The sequence below is a fragment of the Ictidomys tridecemlineatus genome, chromosome 2, assembly GCF_052094955.1.
Source record: "Ictidomys tridecemlineatus isolate mIctTri1 chromosome 2, mIctTri1.hap1, whole genome shotgun sequence".
In the NCBI taxonomy this organism is placed as follows: domain Eukaryota; kingdom Metazoa; phylum Chordata; class Mammalia; order Rodentia; family Sciuridae; genus Ictidomys; species Ictidomys tridecemlineatus.
The window spans coordinates 108,903,449-108,926,074 of record NC_135478.1 but is presented as its reverse complement, the minus strand read 5'-3'; the positions used below and the strand labels follow the sequence as shown (position 1 = coordinate 108,926,074).

Genomic DNA, 22,626 nt, shown 5'->3' with positions numbered 1-22,626 from the left:
ATATGACACCACAACTGGCAAGAGGTACCAAATAAAAATCAAACAAAGCTAAAAACATGTTATTGGTGAAAAGACAATATAGCAAAAACATTCTTTCACAAATCATTTTATTATGATAATTGCTATTTTACTTACAATTTTTGGCAACATTAATAAAATAATAAATTCCATCTGCAAGAACAAGCAAGCAAAATAGACAAGGAAATTCATACAAGAATAATAATAAAATAGTAATCTGGACACATATTAAATATATTTGTAAATAAAACAAAGTGACATTGCCTTAAAAAATATAAAGCTATCAATAGAAAAACAAAGAAAGCTCCCTTTGACTCAATTCACTATATTAACTTTCTTTTGGTTGCAGGCACAGAAATTGACTCAAGCTAGCTCAATTCTAAAAGAGAAGCAAAGCCCTTAATGATTCCTTCCCAGCTTTTTTTGTGAAAATCTAGGAAATTTAACTATATTAGAGAGGGAAGAAAGAAGTGGGGGGAGGGAGGTAAAGTGCCTTTAAGGAGAAAGAATAAGGTTACAAAAAATGTGGGGGAGATTTCTAGTTCTAAGAACCAAAGGAAGTGTTGAACAGTTCAGTGAGGTAGCAAGCCATGCAGGCCTAGGGGAAAGCGTTCTAAGAGAATAGCATGTGCAGCCTGTAAATCAGGAAAAAATATGATTTGCTTAAGGAATAACAAGGCCATTATATCAAAACAGCATATCAATTAGGGAAATGGTAGAGCTGTATCACAGAATGAAAGAGGGAGGAGGTAGGCAGGGACCACACCACTGGAACCTGTAGTTGGCAATAACTGACAATTTGTACTCCTTAGGAGCATGCTTTAGTGAAACAGCAAACAACAGTTCACAGTGCCACTAACAGTAAGCAATCACTAAAATTTACAACTAGAACATTTCTTACTTTTACCATAGAAACACAATACACAAAAGTCTGCAGATTTAAACAGTAAGAATTTCCACCAGAACAAGTGGGACAGTCATACACATAAACATACACACACATTTTCTTATATCTAAAGAAAGGGTTCAGGGTAAAATTTTCGTAACATGCCTTGGCCCAAGCAAACTAACTGAAAAGACCTAGCAAACCGTTCAAAGTGTGAATGAATTAATCAAATAAGCAAGCATGGAGCAATTAAACACAACAAAATCTACTAACAACCTCTTTTAATTATTTTTAGTCCTTCTTCCCCAAATTCTAATACTATGACCTGAAGATTACCTCTTCCCAGCTTTTTGTGAAAGTTAGAAAATTTAATTAGATTGAGGAGAGAATAAAGGAGTAGGGGAAGAATGAAAAAGACTTTTCTAGACCTATGTCTACAGCTAGGATGCTAGTAGATTCCTTGATTGATGAACAGAGGCTGCTGGGTACCTTCGATGAGGGTAATGAATAAGAGATGACCCTAGAACAAGCCCTGGGAGATAGACAACCCTGGGAACTCACAGCAGCTCAGGCTGCTGATGTTTAGGAACCAATGCTCAGAAAGTACTTCACAGTTCTATGAAACAGCCTTTGGGGAGGGCAAATGGAAAAAGTTCCTCCCTAGTATAGTTAGAGATTAAATAGGAGGATCTATCAGATAAGGACAGACAATACATTTGGGCCATTTTAACTAACTAGAACAAATTTAAAAATGATAAAAAAAGAGATTCATTAGTGTAATCAGTTAGGAAATTATAAATACTACAAAAAAAAAAAACCCTACTAACTATAATACACTCACTTCCAAGACACAGAACTGCAAGCTTCATATACTCAATTATGGTAAGTTACACATGTGCTGAAAAATATAAGGTCCCATTTGGGTTTAATTTTAATCAGTCACCCTGGGCTATTTTGGTGCACTGTACCTAGTGTTCTTGGACAAGCCCCCATTCCAGCTTATCAGTGGAAGAACTAAATTTAGCTCAGCCCATTAACTGGACAGTCATCATTTGTATGGCCCCTTTCAGCAGAAACTCTGGGTCCAGTACAGTTCAAACTTCAGATACCAGTGCTTCTTTTCCTCGGGAATTATAACATGCTTTATTGCTGTGGCTTATTAGGACAAGGAGAATTCATTCTTCACTAACCTCTAGCCAGAATGAAAAATTCTCCTTTGGATCACTCAACAGGAAATTAATTGGGGCCGGTTCCCACTCTAATTACTGTTGTGGCTTCATATGAAGCTAAAGATACTGAGCAGCTGTTTAATATATGCAGGAGTCCTTCACCAAATGCAGACATTTTTTAAGAATGATTTTGCTTCCTTGGGATGTTCTTCTATTAGGCAAAGACATTCTCAGGCTGTGTTCCTTCTGCCTTGGCTCCAAGACTAGAATGTGCCTATCCCTCAACTAGGATAAGGGGTCAAATACTTTCTTTTGCCTAACTTATACATAAGTCTTCACCTCCATCCATGCCACAGCTTCTTCTTCAACATCACACTAAGGCTTTCAAAACCAGGTTATTTTACACTCACACTGCACAGGCACTTCTAAGAGTTCATGAATAAAGGGATCAAGCCATAGCAAAGTCATTCCAGTCTGATTAGAGTTAACAGTGAAATGTGTAATATACAGAAAAAGTTTAAAAATAAAATTAAATACTTCAAAACCTCTACAAATTCTGTATATAGAAGAAAGATCTCTCCAGCTTAGGAGTAACATAAAATACTGACAAAATAAATAGGCTTCCACTTTTTTTACCCCCCACTCAAACATCATATACAAGCACCTTTCATATGTTGAACCAGATAGTTAACATAAAAACCAGGTAATATATTATATAAAAGCTCAAAATTCAGGGAGTGGGAATGTGGTGCATGGCTCAGTGGTAGAGCAATTGCTCAGCACATACTAGGTCCTGGTTCATCCCCATCACCACAAAAAAGAACGAAAGAAAAAAATTTTAAAACCCTATGCATGAACTTAAATCTCAATTCATTAGTTTCACTATTTTTGGTGCTACTAAATAATGTATGGTTTATATTTTTTGTTTTCATGGGGTTTTTTCTTCTATTCAAACTGAAATATTTGCTTTTGATTTCCCAAAATAGAATTAATGAGATTTTTTGGAAATTCTATTTTTAGATTTGGGAGGAGATGGTTCAGAATCAGTTGTACTCAGAATAATAGACGCTACATTCACTGATTCTGGTTGACCAGGTTCCAGTGACACTTGAATAACAATTTTTGTTTCAGGAGGCAATCCTTCTAGTTGCTTAGGCTTCTTAAACATTTGATGACATTGGGTCTTGTGCTCCATTTTCTCCTTGAAAGTTAAAAACTGTAGCCGACATTTAGAACACTGGTGAACACCCCTTTCCCAGTGCCTCCTATAATGACACATATATGGTGTTGCAGTTTTGAAAATTTTGAGACAAAAAGGACAAAGTAGATTCTTAGTGTTTTCATGGTATGTTCTAAAATGTGTTTCCACATCAGCAAAGGCTGATGATCTGAAACTGCAAATCTGGCACACATAGGGCATTTCCCCAGGCTTATGATTGTCCTTCATGTGTTCTAAAAGAATCTGATCTGTTTTAAATGACAACTCACAAATTTTACAGACAGCAGAGGGCTCCTGTGGAGTGTGCACACTTTCGATGTGACGTTGTAGTTGGAAGGGAGTGGGAAACTGCCGGTGGCAATGCTGGCAGGTAGTGTGGGTTTCCCAGCTGTCACCCCTCTGCTTCTCAAGTTCCAAATGGTGCTTCACATGATTCATAAACTTAACATTTTTTAGAACTTTCAAACAGCTGGGGCATTTAAAGGTTGTGTGAGTTTTCTGTTCTGGCTGCCCATCTCCTTGATGTTGTCCATAGTAAAAGTCACTAAGTAATAGAATCAAATTCCCTTTCTTGGGATCAAAGGTCTTATTTTGACTTGCTAGATCTGAAAATTCTGTTTTTGCCAACCCATTTTCCCTATCAGGATTTATAGTTATAGGCTTTAAATGGAGACTGTTCTTTGGAAAAGCTGTGGGAAAAGATAATACATTCTGAACATGGCTTACTGAGGTATGGACATCATTGGGTGTACTCTGCTGAGGATTATTATTATTAAAAACACCTGGAGGGGACAAAGTTAAAGAATATCCTCCTCCTGTGATTCCATCACTGAGTTTAGGATTTTTGGGATTTATGCTAATTACTTCAGAATTGGAACACCGCTTTGATATACAAGTACTTTCATTCATACCTCCTTCTGAAAGTGCTGCTTTCACTGGATGATGCAATGAACTTGTGAGGGTAACCACAGGAGAACATGATTCTGAAGAGCTACTAGGCACAACTTTTGGTGAATTACTTTTATCATCAGGCTTAGACAAAGGCTCAATAATAATAGGACTATCTGTTGATCTTGATTCAGATTGAGATACTGGCAACATAGTCACTGTTTCTGATGAAGGGGTCACATGACTTATAGGCTGCAATCTACGAACAGTATCTTTTCTTCGGCAACCATACTTTTTTCTCCGTGAACATGAACCTGGGGTTACTCTATTCAAAATATTTGAAACAACTGGTTTTGAATTTGAAGACACCCCAACAAAGATCAGTTCAGCATCTTCATTTACATGTTCCACCCCAACAAAGATCAGCTCCGCATCTTCATCATCTATTTGTTTGGTTTCTTTTATGTTCTGTGGTTCTGGATCCTGTTCTTCCTCACATAACACACATGGTTGTTCCATTTTCTATTTTTTTATTCTTGAAGGTAGCCAGAAGTCCCAGTGCTTCCTTTGTATAAACAGCCACCTAAGTACAAACACAGTAAGTTCAGAAAAATGCATTATTTAATTCTTCTCTAAAATTCTGAGGTAGTTATTAGCCATACTCATTTTACAGACAAGAACACTGACACTCAAGGAAGAAAAATGGCAACTTAAAACTGATGTACGACAAAGTCTAGAGTATCACAGTTTCATAGCTTTGCCCCACACTAATAGTAACCGCTTCCAATCAAAATCATTAAAAATAATATAATAAAATAAGGGCGGAGGTTGTGGCTCAGTGGTAGAGCAACTGCCTTGCATGTGTGAGGCACTGGGTTTGATTCTCAGTACCACATTTAAACAAATAAATAAATAAAGGTCCATCAATAACTAATAAAAATAAAAATAAATAATATAATAAAATGTATTTTTACTTTCACAAGTGTTTTTTCAGTATCTTGGATACAAAAATTTTTATTCCTTAGACTTAAGATAATAGCTATTTTTAAAAGCACCAACTATTCCAAGATAGTTTGTTTCACAGTAGAATTAAAGGAAAACATATTAAATATATATCAATTGATTCATCTAGACTAATTCCTAAATCATTATATAGACAAGAGTTATCAAATTTGGAGAGTAAGAGTATCTACACATAGCCAACAAGTAACATAATGTAATGTCAATACTTAGCATGTGTCAGACAGGCAAATCAGGAATAAATTACCTTGATAATCTCATCTCAGTTAATGGCCTAATCCATTCACTGATATCTACTAAATTTCTCCAGTTCTGACTTCCCCACTGAACTTAAGTACAACACTGTTCCTTCAAATCCCCCTCAGTTTGTTTTCCATATGGAAGGAAGAATGATTCTGTTAAACCACATGAAATTTTTTTCATCACTGCTCAGCTCAAAACCTTCCAAGAGCTTTCTGATCCACAAAGAGTTAAAAGGTCAAGTACATCCAATGTCTAGAAGATCATACTTCCAACCCCAGATATATTTTCATACTCTTTTTCCCTCACCCACTTCACTCTACCATACTAATTTCCTCACTACCTCATGAACACACAAAACTTTGCTTACAACATTTGTATTTTTAATATGATGTTCATTCATCAAGATACCGGCATGGCTGGCTACTCATCAACTTCAGGGCTCTCTGTTCCAAGCACCATTCTCAGAGAGGTTTCAAATATTTCAAACTATAACCTCTTAACTCATAATCAAATTACTTCCCTCCTCCACTCCACTCTTTTATTGGGATTGAACTCAGGGACATTCTACCACTGAGCTACACCCCCAGTCCTTTTTTATTTGCCTTTTGAGATAGGTTCTCATTAAATCACTGAAGCTGGCCTCAGCCTCCCAAGTCACTGGGATTATAAGTGTGAGCCACAGCACCTGGCTCACTTCCCTTCTCTTTCACCATAAAGTCCTACCTTCACTTAACATAATACAAACTTAACTTCTTTATCTTGATTCCTTCTTTTTGCCCAGTAGCAAAACCACAAAGGATAGAGACTGGATCTTTTGTTGACTGTGGAATACCCAGCACAAATGCTTAGTTTGTTAAATGAACCAACAAATAGTAACTCTCATAAGATCTTCTATTTATAAGACCTTAAAATTGATATAAAAAAGTCTCTTATAAAAAGACTGTGCTCCAATAATTCCACATTTTCTACGAATTTACTGAGAAACTTCAATTCAGAAATTCTGTAAGCTAATAAACAACTGAAAGCAGCTAGCCTTTTCAAATAGATATAGATTTTTTTAAAAATCAAAACCAAGTTAAAAAAAAAATAAAGTAAAATTATATGGAGTTGGGGCTGGGGATGTGGCTCAAGCGATAGCGCGCTTGCCTGGCATGCGTGCGGCCCAGGTTAGATCCTCAACACCACATACAAACAAAGATGTGTCCACCAAAAACTAAAAATAAATAAATAAATATTAAAAAGTTCTCTCTCTCTCTCTCTCTCTCTTAAAAAAATTATATGGAGTTCCACTATATACTGGCATATATAAATAATAATTGTCTCTATATTACATGAGATATACTTAAATATCTTTTATTTCATTTTTCTTTTATAGATCATGACTCAAAATCAATTAAGATTCATCAATGGGTCACAACTAAGTGGTCTGAAAAACATTGATCTAAAGCAAGCAAAACATAGGCATGGTTCGCAGCTCACTGGACTTTAAGACTCCGTGTTGTTGTTATTTTGCAGTACTGGAATTGAAGCCAGGCCTTGCATATTCTAGGCAAGTGATCTACTACTGCATAGCTCACTGATTCTGAAAACATGTCAAGATGCATTGTGGCCTCTTCAAATCAGCATAACCCAATCTATAAAAATTAAACTGGCATCTAAAATATGAGACACATGATACATTAATTTTAATGAGAATACCAGTACCTAACTTTGGAACATACAGATATTATCTATTCCTATAAACACATACATCACCTTGCAAGTCAACTAAAGAATACAATTAAGCATAACAAAAATTATTCATTTTTTTTCCCCTCAATTATTCCACTTACTTTATTTGCCCAACACTGGTAAGATACTGTGGCAGACAGTGGTGAATGCATGAAGCTTATTATCTAGTGTGTCATGAATAGTATAATTAACAACCTAAAAAATTAAGTCTATATATAATGTCACATATATATATGGCAGATTTGAACATTGCTCTTTGGAATCAGCTAAAATAGGTTTGTCTATACTACTTTCAATTACCTAACTCCAGGATGGTGCCACTTAGCCCAGAGTTTTTCAACCTATGCACTTAAGATATTGGACCAGATAGTTCTTAATATAGAGGAATTCTGGGTGCATAGCAGGATGTTGGCAGCATTTTTGGCCTCTACCCACTAGATATAGGTACTAATTCCCCAGTGTGGCAATCAAAACTGGCCCTAGACATTACTAAATGTCCTGGGAAAGAACTCCTACCCAAATCCAGTCTTTTTCTCAGTGTCACATCTATGTTTCTAGTACTGACTTCTACCATGAGATGGTATGCCTTACCATCCACAAACAAAACAACAACAAAAAAACCTTCAAGTCAAAATTATTAATATTCTAATAATTTGACAACTAATATGTTTATCAGATTATTTGAAGATGGAATTTAAAGCCAAAAAAACTTCTGTTATATGGAGGATATGCAGAGAGCCCTAAATGCATGATTCCTGAATTCTAGTTCTGTGTTCTCTCCAAAAGAAATGATTTAAAGCATGCCTATTTCTGATGGTAATATCACTTACATCCTCAAAATTCATTAAAAAGTGTTTCACTGGATTCACTTTTTCACTGAAAAAAATAATAAAAAAACATCTGTTCAAACCTTCCCCATCTCCATCAAATTAGTCATAGTATCTTATAAGTGATTAGATCATTGCTCACTGTAACCACATTATTTCCATACTTATTAATGTCTCCACTCATGCTCTAGCCTGATTTCTAAGTTTAGGATCCACAGATTACTACATACTTGTACACCTGTTTCAGACCTCACAAACTTCTACCATGAGATGGTATGCCTTACCATCTTCTCTTTGTACTTCAAATTATATGTACTTGTCACCACTGAATGGATCTTAAACATCAATGTAATTATACTGTTTCTCTCCTTCTAATTGTTAAATGAGTCTTTCTATTCTAGAGACTATACTTTAGATTATGCTATAGATTAAACTGTGTCCCTCCGAATTTTTAGGTTGAAACCATAACCTCCAAGATGATGACTCTTGAAGATGTTGCCTTTTCAAGGTAATTAGGTTTAGATGAGGTCATGAGGGTGAGATCCCCATAATGGAATTAGTGCCTTTATAAGAAGTGACACCATAGTTTTGTTTCCCCTACTCCCCATCCCTACCTATATAAGAAGTCAGTTATCTACCAGCCAGGAAGAGCACTTGCTCTAAGATGCCTCAGCCTCCAAAACTGAAAAATAAATTCCTGTTGTTTATAAAGAAATTAAGGGCTGGGGATGTGGCTCAAATGGTAGCACGCCTGGCATGTGTACGGCCCGGGTTCAGTCCTCAGCACCACATACAAATAAAGATGTTGTGTCCACCGAAAAACTAAAAAATAAATAGTTAAAATTCTCTCTCTCTCTCTAAAAAAAAATAAAAATAAATTAAACTGGGGCTGGAGATGTGGCTCAAGCGGTAGCACGCTCGCCTGGCATGCTTGGGGCACTGGGTTCGTTCCTCAGTACCACATAAAAATAAAATAAAGATATCGTGTCCACCGAAAACTAAAAAATAAATATTAAAAAAAAAGAAAGAAATTAAACTGGATTCCAATAATACTGACTTTCACTCAGCTGATCCCAGTTAGGTTTTTGGCTGATGTCCATACTGTCAACCCAAAGATGAAAAATGAAAAGTGGAACAAAAATCAGGAATAAAACTAGTTAAGTATATGACTGAGTGCACTACAAGAACAGTATCAGACAATGCTATTCTTAGAAAACTCATTATTTCTTCTCCTCTAGGTATCTAGAGCCCCTTCTTCACAAATACCCCCAAATGGATGAATGTATAAACCCTTATTTTCAAATTGACCAGAATCTTGACATAATAGGGTAGGAGGTTGGACATGCCAAGAACTACTAGACCTGAGGGTCTCTCTCAAAAATCAACTCCCATCTCCACCAACAGTCATTAAAGGCCACAAGAGGAATAAAGGAAAGTTTCTTTCCAAAGACAGCTAAGGGTCAGAGGATAATGATCCACCTTCAAGGTTATTTGTGTGCATCCAAACAATGGTCTTTTCTAGTGGGATTTTGGCCTAACAGTTCTTCTTGAGTAATTTCTGAGATTAGATCTTAGGCCATTAGGACTCCTCTAGCACCTGCCCTACTATCTTTCCTTGCCTATCACTCTCTTCAACCATCACTGTTCCTCTAAACTCCTACTCAAATTCTCCCTACATACATCCACAACACTCTTGTCCCTAACACCCAATAACTTATCATATTTGATGCCTTAGAAGATAATACCCATCAAACACAAACCCATGGAGGAAACTGGGTGCTTCATCGGATTCTTAAAGACTGCATGAAATATTTACATTTCATCTTAGGGGAACTAAGTAAAATAAAAAAAAATTAAAAATTTCAGGTTGGGGATGTAGCCTGCCCAGTGGTAGAGCTAACAAGGCCCTAGTTTTGATTCCCAACAGCCCCAAAAATAATAAAAATAAGTTTTCATAAATATTTATAATAAATACTTTACATAAATAAGCTAAAGTTGTATAAAACAGGATCAATACTAGCCTGGGAAACTATGAAGTGTGTAACTATTAAACCAAGGTTGCTCCTTGTTAAAGGATAAGACATTTTTATACACTGGACTAGAGAGAAAAATTAAAAATTCATAGATCCATGCCACTATTGCTATTCTTGCTACCTCTTCCATTCTTCTGCCTTTAATCCACTCTAATCCAATCACAGTAGTTACCTTACTGCTCCTTCAGACACTCTTGCCCCATGCCTTGAATGGATAGATATTCTATCTCCTTCAAGTCCATGTTCAAATTTACCTTCTCCATAAGACTTACCTGACCACCCTATCTAAAATTACAATACAATTAACTTCCCTCCTTCTACTTCCAGTTCTGTAATCCTACTCAACTATTTTTCTCCTAATCCCATAATATCACCTTCTCACCAGAGAATTTATGCATTTTACTATCTTTCATTCACCACTGAATTATCAGTTTTCTGTTGCAGTAGTTTCTGGTTTCGGCCTGTTTTTGTTTACAAATCTCTCTCCAATACCTAGAGTAGTATCTGGCACGTAATAAGTATTCAAACATTCATTAAAGAAAAGATTATCTAGAAGTTAGGAAAAAAAAAAAACTCAGCCAAGAAAGATGGACTGAGGGAAAGAATAAGAAATGTTCAAAATTGGAAGGCAGTTAATTTTCTTCAAGTCAGGGCACCACAGACATGCACTGTGACAAGAAATATGAGCTCTGTAATCTGGGGATTTAGAAGAATGCGTATAGCCACATCTCCTCATGAAATTAATAGTTTTGGGAAGCCTTCTCCCAGAACAGTATGCTTAGAGTCCTTCATGGGATCTTCTCTGAAGCAGTGGAGCGAATTAGACTTTCTCCTTGCGAGAACAGAACCCTGGTCAGAAGAAACTACAAAAGAAGATAATGAGCAGGTTGGCAATTCAACCTAAAAAGTGACCTTGTTAGTTGAAAGGTAAGTTTTTTTTTTGTTTTTTTTTGTTTTTTTTTATTAAACTGAGTATTTGGAAAGGGTCTGGAATTATCAGGTAAGAATACTTACATAAATGTTGATGAACAACAACAACAATAAAAAAGTGAACTAAAAATAAAAAGACAAGGTCTATTTGCTCAATGCACAGCAATAGGATGAGGTCAGTAGAAATGGCAGAATAAGGATCTACAAGTAGTTGCTCCTTTATCAAAATCAAGTTTTTCAGATCCTGGACAGTTCCTGGAAACAAAGAAAAGGCTTGCAAAGGGGCTGCATTATGGCTCAGCAGTAGAGTGCTCACCTAGCACATGCAAGGCTCTGGGTTTGATTTTCAGCACCACATATAAAATAAAGGCACTGTGTCCAATTACAACTAAAAACTAAATATTAAAAAAGAAAAGAAAAGAAAAAGCTTGCAAAAATCAGAGGACTCCGGAAATGTGGAAAATGTTTCCTCAAAAAGTTGGTGTTTCCTTTCTTCAGAAAGCTAAAGAATTTAAAAAAAAAAAAAAAAAAAATGGGGTGGTGGGGCGAGAAAGAACAAAGAAAGAAAAGGAAAAGAAAGAAAAAAATTTTAAAATGTTACAAACATACAATTATAATATGACCATGTTAGCAAGCTACATGTACAAAAGAACAGAAAACATGTATTCAGATAAGTGTATGTAAACTCATATGTAAAGCAGCTATTCATAAGAACCAATAGGTGAAAACAATGCAAATGTCCATTAATGGATGAATGTATAAGCAAATTATGACATATAGCACACTATTGAAAATTATTTGGCCATAAATGAAACAAATACTAATACATGTTATTAAACTGAATAAACCATAAAAACATTCGAAATGAAAAAAGTTAGACACCAAGGTTACATCTGATCTCATTTATAGGAAATGTCCAGACTAGATAAATCCATGAAGACTAAACAGAAATTGGTGACTACCAGGGAATAGAGGGGAAATGAGAAGAAATTGCTTAATGAATGAGTGATTTTAGTTTGGAATGAAAGAACTATGCTAGAAATAGAGACAGCAGATGTTCCACATCATAAATACTCTAAATGCCACTAAATTTTTCACTCTAAAATTATTCTGTGGCTATGAATTCAATGAATTATTTTAAAAAATACTATTTTTAAAAATAGTATACTATTACCAACCATACTAAATCATAAATGAATACTATGCCAACAAATTAAATAAATTCTACATAATATAACCTATATAATGGACTCCAAAAAAATAGAAAATATAACATACCTAAAACAAGAGATCAAGTTAGTAATTAAAAAAAAAAAATCTCAAATAAAAGCCCAAGATGAAATAGCAAAGGTGAATTCTACCAAATATTTTGTTTCCAGTCCAGGGGACTGAGTTCAGCTGGGCAGGCACTCCACCTCTGAGCTACAACGCCATTCTCTATCAAATGTTTAAAAAAGATTAACATCAATTACTCATAAACTTTTCCAGAATTAAAAAGCTTTCCATTTCATTCAATGAAGCAATACTACTCTGATACCTAAATGAGAAAAAGAAATCACACCACAAAAAAATTCTATAGACTATATACCCTTTTATAAATACAGAAGCAAAAATACTTAACAAAATCCTACCAAAGTCCAACACTATATAATAAGTATTATACACCAATTAAGTATAAGTTAAAGAATGCAAGTATGGTCCATACTATAAAAATAGAACATAATATCATTTTAATAATAATAAAAAGAAAATGTCCAGGCACGATGGTATATGTCTGTAATTCCAGTGATTCTGGAGGCTGAGGTACGAGGATTAAAAGTTCAAGGACAGCCTAAACAACTTAACAAGGCCCTAAGCAATTTAGTAAAACCCTGCCTGAAAATAAAATAAAAAATAAAAAGGGCTGGAGATTTAGCTTAGCGGCAAAGCCATTCTGGGTTCAACCCCCAGTACCAAAAAAAAGAAAAGGAAAAGAATAAAATGCCAGGCACAGTGGCATTAATCTTAGCAACTTGGAAAGCTAAGGCCTCCCAATCAAAAGTCTGAAGTCAGCTGGGACAACTTAGCAAGACGGTTCAAAATCTAAAAAAAAAAAAAAAAAAAGGTTTAGGTATGTAGCTCTACTGGGGAGCACTCATGAGTTCAATCCCTAGTAACAATAACAGAAAAATAAAAATAAACAACTAATAAAGAACAAAAAAATCACACCTATCTGCAGAAAGGAAAAAAGAAACTTTGAGAAAATCTAACACTTTTTCATGATTTTTCACAAGAAAAACATTTAATTATGACAGAAAAGAACTTTCTCAACCAGACTAAGGTGAAATTTTTTTTTCTGGGGAAAAAAAATTCCTACAGCTGGCATTATATTTAATGGCAAAAAGACTGAAGCCTCCCAAGAAGACAAAGAGTATTCACTTTCACAACTTCAATTCAACATTGTACTGGAGGTTTTACATTCAATGGCAATCAAGAAAAAAAAAAAACTGACATAACAATAAGATTGGTTAGGAAGACATAAATCCACAAAACAAGTTTTCAAACTAATAAAGAGGTTAATCAAGGTTGTACAACACAAGATCAATATAAAAAATAAATTTCTAGAGTCCAGTAACAAACACTGAGAATAAAATTAAGTAATTCCATTTGAACTAGCATCAAAAAGAACAAAATAGGGATAAATTTAGCAAAAAAAAAAAAATGCAAGATTTTTATATAAAAAAAGCACTGAAATCTTCTGAGTACATTGTTGAAGAAATAAAGAATACCTAAATAAATGGAAAGACATTCTGTGTTCATGAATAAGATTTAATATTAAGATGGCAATACTCTCAAAATTGATGAAAATCCCAGCTCACTTTTTCTCAGAAACTGAAAATCATTTGTAAATGCAAGAGATCCAGAATATACAAAACAATCTTGTAAAACAATGAAGGTGGAAGACTCACACTTCATAAATTTAAACACAACAAATATCTGCAATCAACAGCATGGAAATGGCATAAGGGCAGAAACCTAAATAAATGTTATAGAATTCAGAGTTCAGCATAAAACTTAAATAGTCCCTGAAGACAGGTGTGGTGGTGAATACCTGTAATCCCAGGTACTAGAGAAGATGCTGAGGAAGGAGGTAATAAATTCAAGACTAGCCTTGACAACTTAGCAAGACTCTGTTTCAAAAATAAAATAAAAAGAGCTGGGGAGGTGCTCAATGGTAGAGGACCTCTGGGCTCACCACACACACACACACACACACACACACACACACACACACAAAATAAATAAATAAATAAATAAATAGATCACCTATTTTGAATTAGAATTCCAAAACAATTCGATTGGGGGAACAGAATAGTTTTTTCAAAAAACTGGTGAAAGAGCCACATGCAAAAGAATGAAGCCAGACCCCTGCTTCGCACTATTTAAAAAAAAAAAAAAAGAATCACAGACCTAAATGGAAGAGCTATAACTACATAATCTTTTAAATAAATAAATAAGATCAAACAGATTCTTAGAAATGACATTAAAAATATAATTGACAGGGGCTGGGGATGTGGCTCAAGCGGTAGCGCACTCGCCTGGCATGCATGCGGCCCGGGTTCGATCCTCAGCACCACAAACAAACAAAGATGTTGTGTCCGCCGAAAACTAGAAAATAAATATTGAAAAATTCTCTCTCTCTCTCACTCTCTCTTTAAAAAAAAAAATATATATATATATATTTTTTTTTTGACAAAAGACAGACTTCACTAAATTTTAAAACTTTAAACTTCTGTGTTTCAAAAGATAACATCATGAAAGTAAAAAGACAATCTATAGAAAATACATTTGTGACTCACATATGTGATAAGAGACTTGTATTTACATATATAAAGTCCTCTAATAATGGAAGACTAAAAAGAAACCCCAGTTGGGCACTGTGGCACACACCTGTAATCCCAGAGACTGGGGATACTGAAGCATAAGGATAGCAAGAGCAAGTTCAAAGCCTGACTCAGCAACTTAGCACGCCCATCTGAAAACAAAAACAAAGAAAGGTCTGGGGATGTAGCTCGGTGGTAAAGTATCCCTGCATTCAATCCCCAGTACCAAAAAGAAAAAGGAAACCCAAAATAAAAATGGGCAAAGAAATTAAAAGATATTTCTCCAAAGATGATATAAAAATGCCCAAAGCATATATGAAAAAGTGTTAAACATCACTAATCAGAGAAATACAAATTATCACCTCACATCTATTAGGATGGCTACTAACAATAAAAATTTAAAAATCAGAAAATAACAAGGAAGTGGAGAATCTGGTTCCTCAGGCAGGATCGTTGGATGATAAAATGGTACAACTTTATGGAAAACATACAACCTCCTAAAAAATTTTAAAAAAGAACTACCACATTTCTGGCAATTCAACTTCTAGGCAAATATCCAAAAGAACTGAAAGAAGGGTCTAAAAGAGATATTAACACATACATATACATAGCAGGACTATGCACAATAGCCAAGAGGCAAAAGCAAGCCCAATGCCCATCAACAAACAAATGAACAAAATGTGTTATACAGGTACAATGGAATATTACTCAACCATAAAAAGGAAGGCAATCTGGTTGCATACTTCAACATGGATGAATCTTGAATATGTTACGCTAAATAAAATAAGCAAGTCAAAAAACACAAATACTGTATGATTCTACTTATATGAGACAATTAAAATAGTCAAATTCATATAAACAAAAAGTAGGATGGTGGTTAGCAAGGGCTGGAGAAGACAGGAAAAAGAGAAGTCTGTTTGTTACTGGGTATAGTTTTCAGTCTTGCAAGATGAAAAAGTCCTAAAGATCTATTACACACCAATGTAAATACAATAAATTGTACACTTAAAAATGGTTAGGAGGATAAACTTCTATGCGTTTTTTACCATGTTAAAAAAAAAAACAGGCAAAGGTATGAATAGATATGTTAACAAAGACAAATAAACAGCCAATTAAAACATCATGAACTATTTCTTAACATTATTAATCATTATGAAAATGCAAATGAAAATCACAATGAGATTACTTCACTAGGTTGGCTATAATCAAGAAGAGGAACTAAGAAGTATTGCAAAGAACATCAAACTGGAAGAATCATATGTTGTTGGTAGCAATATAAAATGGTTAACTACCTTGCAAAACAATTTAGCAGTTGTTCAAAAAATATAGTTACCACAGGAGTCACCAATTTTATTCCTAGGTATACCTAGAAGAACAAAAACATTCAGTTCACACTAAAACTCTGTACACGAATGTTCAGAGCAGCTTTATTCATAATAGCCACAAAGTGCAAACAATTCAAATGTACACTCATCAGTGGATAAACAAATTGTGATATAACCACACAAGGAATATTATTCAGCCATAAAAACAAATGGGATACAGGTATAACATGGATATAAGCTGAAAATATGCTAAATGAATATTTCCAAAGATGACAAGACACAAATACATAATACTATATGATTCCACTCACATAAAACGTCTAGAGCAGGCAAACCCACACAGAGAAACAAACTCGTGCTTACTCTATACTGAGCAAAAAAAAAAATAGAATGAAGATTACAGTAGGTTGAAAATAGTCCCCAAAATATCAAATTCTAATCCCAGAAAACTATATTACTTTATTTGCAAAAAGGGTCTTTCAAGATAAGACCAATGATCTTCAGATGAAGGAATTCATCTGGATTGTACAAGTGGCCCCTAAATGTCATGTGTCTTTATAAGAGAAGCAGAGGGAGATTTCACAGGTATATTAGGAGAAGGCGATATGAGAATGGAGGCAGAAACTGAAGTAACATGGTTTCAAGCAAAAGAATGTCATGTTCACAAACTAGAAGAGGCAAAGAATGACTTCTCTGTCAGAGTGTCCAAGATGAGGACAGCCATACCAATATATCCACCTTTGAGTGGGTGGTGTGGTGGGGGAAGAGGTTATTGAAGATTGAAACCAGGGGCATTTTACCACTGAACTATATCTCCAGTCTTTTTTATTTTTTGAGACAGGGTCTCACTATGTTGTTGAGGCTAGTCTAAGCTCACAGCCTCCTGCCTCGGCCTTCCAAACTGCTGGGATTATAGGAATGAGCCAACACACCTGACTCATCTTGACTAAGGTGCAGTGAAACTGGTTTTGGACTTCTTGTCTCCAGAACTAAAGAAGAATAAATTTTTGTTAGTAATTTTCTTATAACATCCAAAAGAAAGTAATAAAAGAAGTGACTACTTAATAATGGTCTTTTAGATTGAAAAAATGTTTTAGAATTAGATACTGTTGATGGCTGACCTCTATACAGTGAATCTTACAGGACATTATCTCTTGATTAAAGGAAAACATGTCTAGCAATAAACTGGTGTGACCCCACCACCCAACAACTGATAGTAAATTTTCAAAGCTCCCTCGAAGACCCCATTCATAACTTAGGTAATTAAGATTATAGTAATGATGCAAGCCAATCTAGCCAACAAATATACTTAAGCTAGTATCAAGTAGCATCAATTCATAAATCTGCATTCCACCTGGAATAGTTATATTTCGCAGAGTAAACAACCTATTATAAAGGACTTGGAGGACCAAATTAGTTATGAGTAGGGTTATCATATATCTTGGTTTGACTATATGAGTCCCAATTTAACCTGTTTTGTATATATTTTAATAATCCCATTTTTCATTCATTTTTAAAAAGTACATCAGTTTAGATAATAAATTCAACTTAGTTATAGAGATTCTGGATATTGTAAAATTCATGAAAGCACATTCCACACAGATGCCAGATGGGCCCTGTCATGAATCCCTATGTATCTTTTAGCTCTCTAATACTGGGAAGTCCCCACGCAGAAAAATACTAGTAAGACTTCTTGGGAGTATCCACATTTTTCTTCCCCCAAACTTACATAATACCATTAGGAAGTCAAAAGTTGAAAGTTATTATTTTTTGACATACTGAACTGATCTTAAGGCAATACTCCTGCTTTAGAATTCCCGATCAAAACACAGAAAGGAGGGAGAGATGGGAAATTTTTTTATTTTTTTCTTGAAGAATTTAGGAAGAAATTGTTACTCTATGGAAGGAGATCATAATGGATTCTGTGTGTGGTTAAGCATATAAAGTCAGGGACTGGAGACGCAGCTCTGTGGTAGATGGCTTGCCTATCATGTGTGAAGCTCTGGGTTCAATCTTTAGTACTGAGGAAAAAAAAACTGACTAAGTTTGGTAATGTTTGATGTTCATTGCTTTATGGTGAACCATCATTATAAAATGTATTGAATCAGTAGAATTAAAACATATTCCTGTCTAAAAGACTGAGAAACAGAAATAATACAAACAATGATATAAAGCATTTAGTTTTGATAAGTCTCTTGACCAAAGAGAAAAGGTGGAGGGAAGAATCAAGGTGGTGTTTAAGAAGAATCGAAGTACATCATTCATTCAACTAAAATTTGGTGAGTTGATTAACAGTCAAGAGCTAGTATAAAAATGTATCAGTGATCCAAACAAAAACCCTCTCTTCAGGGAGCTAATTTTCTGTTAGAATTAATCAGTAAATAATAATTTTTTTAAAAAGATGGTTATCTATATGCTAGTGAGAAAAAGTAGGAAATGAAGGCAGGTTGATATTTATAGGACATGGTTAGGAGTATTTGGGAAACAGTATTCTAGAAAAGGAAAACAACACAAAGGCTAAGAAGGAGTACTTAACACATGTTAAGAACTAGTCAAGAAGATAACAGGCAAGCCAATGATAGATAAGGGAGACAAGTTAATAGATGAGGCTTTTTAAATGTGCATTTGTGGTCAATGACAATTACAGGAACTCAGATCATATGGGCCATTCTAAGTTCTCTGGCTTTTACTGAGTGTGATGAGAGACTGCTGAGATTTTTAATGGTGTGACTTTCATTTCAACAGGATTGTTCTGGCTGGTGTATGGAGAAAAGACTTTAGAGAATAACAGTGGAAGCAGAACACAAGAAGCGGCTGAAATAAAACAGACAAAAGATAATAATAGTAACAGGATGGAGAAATAAAGATACTAAGGAGTCAAGATTCTAGATAAAATCTTGAAGGGTCACAAATTTGTCTGATAGACTGCACATGAGACATGAAAGACAGGACATATAAGTGATGATGTTGTGCCAGCAAATCTATGAGCAGAATTCAGAGAGATATGGAGAAGACATCCAAATTTTGGAATCTTCAATCTGTAGCATTATCTAAAACACAAGTCTGATGACATAACCCAGGGGAAGAGTCTAAAATCCAAATCCTGAAGTATTCCACTTTTAGAGGTCATAAAGAAAGAACAGCAAAGGAGATCAAGAAGCAGTTAATAACCAACTGGGTAGGAGATGAATCAAAAATGTGAAGCATCCAGAATTCAAATAAAAAAATTTTTTAGGAAGGAGGAAATGAATCTGATAAATGCTGCAGGTAGATCAAATAAATCAACTAAAACTAACCACTGGATTAAGCAATGTGGAATTCATTGATGATCTACACAAGAGTGGGTTAAAGAGAGAACTGGAGGGCCAGATTCTGTGACACGCCTGTAATCCCAGCTGCTCTGAAGGCTAACAGTTCAAAGCTAGCCTCTGCAAAATCGAGTCACTAAGCAACTCAGTGAGACCCTGTCTCTAAAATATAAAATAACATTGGGGATGTGGCTGGTGTCGAGCACCCCTTAATTCAATCCCCTCGAGGTACCACCGCCCCCTGCCAAAAAAGATTGGGAGAATAGAAAATACAGACAACCTGAAATTTTCCTAAAAAGGAAAATTTACTTTCTTATGGACAAGCAAATATGAAATAAAATAAATAAAAGGGAACATAGCATCAAACAACAGATTCCCAAGGAGAAGTGACAGTAAAATCAGTATGTTTGCTATTAAAATTATCCAAAGCAACAGAAAACTTAACCCAAGAAAAAGAGGAGACTTGTTGGAACAATATGCTGAAAAAATAAGTACACAAGTCTTTGTTTCATCCATTGTAACAAAATGCCAGAAATCATATGGAGAACAACTGGAATGGTGGATAAACAGGTACAAGAGCCAGCCTCTCTCATGGCCCCAGGTGAACCCCACCTCCTTGTATTCACACTGTTCTGCAGCCCTTTCCCACAATGTAAAAGGTTGGCCTGTGCAGAAAACACACATAGAAGAAATGATGGGGCTGGGGATGTGGCTCAAGCGGTAGCACGCTCACTGGCAAGCGTGAGGCCTGGGTTCAATCCTCAGCACCACATACAAACAAAGAAGTTGTGTCTGCTGAAAACTAAAAAATAAATATTAAAAATTCTCTAAAAAAAAAAAAGTTAAAAAAAAAGAAGAAATAATATGTCTCTTCAGATATTAAGTTACAAAAAAGACACTGCTTCATCTTAGGTACAAGCTCTCCCAAATTAACTCACTCTAAGGGAAGCCAACTGGTATGACATAAGCAGCCCCATGGACAGGTCCAATGAGTAACTGAGACCTCTTGCCAAGTAAGAGATTAGAAGCAGTTCATCTAATTCTAGTCAAGCCTTCAGAGACTGCCAATCTAGTCAAAAGTTTAACTGTAGCCTCATGAGAGCCTAAGCCAGAATTGCCAGCTAAGCCACTTTTGGATTCCAAACATTCAGAAATTATGATGTAATAAAAATGTGTTATTTTAAGCAACTAGGTTTTGAGATGGTTTGTTAAAATAGATAACTAGCTAATACAATGGTTCTGAGTTGTATTCACAAATCTGTGGGCACAGAATTTACCTATTATCTTGCCTACTGACCTGGAAAAAAGTCTGTTAACCTCCCCTGTCAAGTCACATACAATTTACCTAATGAAATACAGTCTTTAAGAAAAAGAGTATAAGTGAGTTTGGTGGCACATGCCTATAATCCCAGCTAGTTGGGAAGTTGAGGTAGGAGAATCACAAGTTCCTGGCCAGAGTTAAATCCTAACTCAATACAAAAATAAAAAGAATGGGCAATGTAGCTCAGGGATAGAACAACCCTATTCAATCCCCAGTACAATTAAAAAAAAAAATTAAAAAGTATAGTAATGAACAAGTTAACTCCACTTTAACAAATAAAAAATTTTCCCTAAATGACCCATTTTAATGCATTAGCTGAAATCTTAGGGTATGTGTACCAACCCATGTTAGCCTCACAACATAAGTCAGCCTTACATAGCTCTAACTCTCTATGGTGCTTACTTTTTCAAGAAATGAAGTGAAAGAATGCTGCAGCCACCACATTCTCCTTTAAGAAAGCAATTTAGAGGGCTCCAGAATATTTAAATCAACAATCGCCTGAATTTATCATATACATTCAGATTCCCTCAAGAAACTCTAAACAGTAAGTTTTAGCACAGGAAAGAATGAAAAGGAAAATTTAATTGAGAAAAGAAACAACCTTGGTCCTTATGATACAGACTTCAATCTTACCTCAAATGTACACTGAAACTTTTTAAGAACTTGAATCGTCCAAGGAGAAGGTCACATCCTTAAGGCAACCAGAGAGAAGGATTAAGGTTACTTCCATGTTTCAAGGATATTTAATATCCTGTTGCCGACTTAAGATTGCCATTTAGATGTTTATTAACCATCTCATATCTAATCAGAAAAGAGAAATCAATTACTTTCCCCCAAATCTATTCCTCCTGTCTACCTTAACACCCCCATCTGTAAACTGCCCAAATTAATAATGGCTCACTGGGATCCAGTGGGCTGCATTAGCCGTCCAGAAGGCCCACAGTAAACAAACAAACAAGAAAAATAAAGAGGCACTGCGATATAGCAAGGAGTCCAATAAACGGAATTTTAAAAAGGTTGAGACACTCTAAGGGTTCAGGGCCTGCAGATATACAGAATGGGGGGTGGGGCTGGAATTACAAACTGGTTTATGATTTTTAAACACCAAAATTAGGCTCCACAAGAGACCACTGCGGGGCAGGGGAGAAAAGACAAGGCAGGAGGAGTGTGTACAGGCCCCTTCCTCAGGAGGCCTCGCTGGGCCAGGCACCAGGGTGGGGGAGTTCCGCGGGGTAAGGGGAGACCGACTGAAAGAGGCGCCTAGTCAAGTTAAGGAATGGAATGTGTGAGGCGACGTGGGGCCCACTGGGTCCCCAGCCCCTCACGCCTTTTGGAAGACTTCGGCACTGAAAAGGCCTCTTGGGCGGCGCAAAGCCACCGGACGCGGTGTCCGAACCTGGGGGGGCTGCAGCGGTGGATTCTCCCTCCCGTTTCCCCTCAGGGAAAGCTCGAGCCGCGCTACTCCACCAGCCTTACCGGCGCTGATCAGTGGCGTCCCCGTGAAGCCGGCCAAGAAACAGCCCCGAACACGCTCCCTGGGCAAAACCCGCAGCCACACCACCTCTTCAGGCCCCAGGGTCCACCACCGCCGCCGCCAACGCCACAGACGTCTCCACACGCGCGTCCAGGGCGACCTGTGATTGGCTGCCAGGTGCGGCGAGCTCGGTCGGCTGGGCTCCAGGCGCTACAATTTGATTGGTCACGAAGTGCGGGTTCTGCGCATGCGCGCACTCTGGTGCCCCTGGTGGCTAATGGGCACGTAAGGTCGGGCTGAGGAGTGTGAGGCCAAGGTTATGGCTGTAGCCCTGAAGTTCTGGGATCTTGGACCATCCAGGTTCTAAAGCC

At 36.2% G+C, this 22,626-nt stretch overlaps 2 protein-coding genes across 5 annotated transcripts in view; both read right to left on the bottom strand.

The window, feature by feature from the left end:
- Nucleotides 1-4,225, bottom strand: part of LOC101969943 (uncharacterized) — a 49,650-nt gene extending 45,425 nt beyond the window's left edge. Inside the window, exon 1 of the mRNA XM_078039536.1 lies at nt 4,204-4,225. The gene's annotated coding sequence lies outside the window, so the exon portion shown is untranslated. The remainder of the gene's footprint in view (nt 1-4,203) is intronic.
- Nucleotides 91-22,467, bottom strand: Znf280b (zinc finger protein 280B). Of its 4 annotated transcripts, XM_078039533.1 has the most exons (4): nt 22,258-22,467; nt 21,415-21,472; nt 16,120-16,193; nt 91-4,763 (listed from the first exon to the last, which is right to left on the bottom strand). In XM_078039533.1, the coding sequence occupies exon 4, from the start codon at nt 4,697-4,699 to the stop codon at nt 3,062-3,064; it is 1,638 nt and encodes a 545-aa protein (XP_077895659.1). In that variant the 5' UTR covers nt 4,700-4,763; nt 16,120-16,193; nt 21,415-21,472; nt 22,258-22,467; the 3' UTR covers nt 91-3,061. The 4 variants fall into 4 exon arrangements, with proteins under 4 accessions (XP_077895659.1, XP_021576544.1, XP_005341430.1 ...); XM_021720869.3 differs by lacking the exon at nt 16,120-16,193 and having other exon boundaries at nt 21,415-21,582; XM_005341373.5 differs by lacking the exon at nt 16,120-16,193.
- Between the last annotated feature and the right edge of the window lie 159 nt (nt 22,468-22,626).

Excerpts from the sequence above, each read along its gene's own strand:
- Znf280b (XM_021720869.3), bottom strand. The coding sequence starts at position 4,699 with ATGGAACAACCATGTGTGTTATGTGAGGAAGAACAGGATCCAGAACCA.